This window comes from Juglans microcarpa x Juglans regia, chromosome 3D (genome assembly GCF_004785595.1).
Source record: "Juglans microcarpa x Juglans regia isolate MS1-56 chromosome 3D, Jm3101_v1.0, whole genome shotgun sequence".
NCBI lineage: Eukaryota > Viridiplantae > Streptophyta > Magnoliopsida > Fagales > Juglandaceae > Juglans > Juglans microcarpa x Juglans regia.
In genome coordinates, this window is record NC_054598.1 from 36435709 (window position 1) to 36437537 (window position 1829).

General features: G+C 35.1%; 1 protein-coding gene across 1 annotated transcript; it reads left to right on the plus strand.

Moving 5' to 3' along the window:
• The first annotated feature begins 26 nt into the window (after positions 1-26).
• On the plus strand, positions 27-746 carry LOC121255285. The gene has a single exon (XM_041155556.1). It carries the CDS (start codon positions 27-29, stop codon positions 744-746), a length of 720 nt encoding a protein of 239 aa, XP_041011490.1.
• The last annotated feature ends 1083 nt before the right edge of the window (positions 747-1829 follow it).

The following is a 1829-nucleotide window of genomic DNA, read 5'->3' on the forward strand; positions in this document are numbered from 1 at the left end:
TTCCTTTAGCAAATGCCTTGAAACAAATGCCAAATTATGTAAAATTCTTGAAGGACATCATTTCCAAGAAGAGATGGATGGAGGAGTTTGAAATAGTGAAGCTTTCTGAAGAATGCAGTGCTATTCTTCAAAAGAAATTAACTCAAAAATTAAAAGATCCAGGGAGTTTCATTTTGCCATGCACCATTGGAAATTCATTTTTTGCTAAAGTTTTATGTGATCTTGGTGCTAGTATTAATCTTATGCCACTTTCTGTTTGCAAGAAATTTGGACTTGAAGAGATGAAACAAACAACCATTTCTTTGCAACTAGCAGATCGATCCATTAAGTATCCACGTGGAATCATAAAAGACGTATTGGTAAAGGTAGATAAATTTATTTTTCCTGCTGATTTTGTGGTGTTAGATATGGAGAAAGATGAAGAAGTCCCACTAATTCTTGGCCGACCATTCTTGGCTACAAGAAAGGCTTTAATTGATATTCAAAAGGACGAGTTAACATTGAGAGCGAACAAGGAAGAAGTTATGTTCAACATCTACCAAGCTATGAGAATTCCAGAAGAGCCAAGCACTTGTTTTAGGGTAGATGTCATTAATCAATGTGTAGAAGAAGCCTTTCAAGAAAATGCACCAGCCGATCACCAAGAACGAGCCTTGCAGCAAGATACATCACTTAGCAATGAAGTGGGGAAGCTAGAGCCGATTGTAGCAAAGCCGGATTCTACATTTTTTGAAGAAAAAATGTAGCAAACTACAACTTACATCCCTCCAGAGTTGAAGCAATTACCCGAGCATCTTCGTTATACATTCTTGGATGATAATTGCACATTTCCAGTGATTGTTACTGTATCACTCACACCTGAAGAAGAGGAAAATCTATTGTGTGTGTTAAGGGACCATAGAGCTTATTGGGCTGTAAAGAAGTTTAATTTAGATTTGAGGGATACGACAGGAAGTATATTCAGAGCTAACGGTCAGAAATTGAAGCATTATGATGGAGAACAAGTGGAGAGGAACTATTCACTTATTCCTCTTGGAGATCCTGATCGATCAAGATTGAAAAGTCTGGCTGTAGACTTTAAAACAAGCACTTATGGGAGGCATCCCATAGAACTTTCTTTTATTCTTTTATTTTTATTATTTATTTTCTAATAATTTAGATTTTGATGCGGGTTTATTTAGCATGAATAAAGAGCTGAAAATTATAAACTACAGCTGATTCACCATGAAACCAGGGAAGTTCCTTTCATTTCTTCAATCTGTCTCACTTTTGCATTACAATGAGGACATTATTTAGTTTAAGTTTGGGGGTGTAAACTCCTATAATCATTTGGTCTTCTTGTTTGATGTTTATTTTTATTTTACTTGTGATTTTATAAGTCTTGAGTTGTTGGATTCCCTTACCAAGCATGTATTTGAGTATGATTGAATTCTCTATGACTCTGAAATTTGTGATTGAGGATGAGATTGAGAAAAATTTTGAAAAATTTCTTTTATGTCAGGCTGAGTTTTGTTGGTACTTTGATTTAAATCTTTGACCTTGAACATAATTGAGCACATAGTCATTTTTTCTTTATTCCATTTTGCTTATGAAGAGAAGGAGTTGAATTAACTGAGTTAGGAAAATTCAATCTTGCTTTGCTCTAGAATCCGTTGATGGATCCTTGAGGTGAAATCCTAGTTGATACCAAATATTAGAGAAATGATCTAGGCAAATTTTTTTGTTGTAACCAAAACGCTTTCCCAGCCGTCCTGATTATCATGCCATCATTGCATGGTGTATTTCCATAGTCAACCCCCTTGAGCCTTATTTTACATAAGCCTTTATTT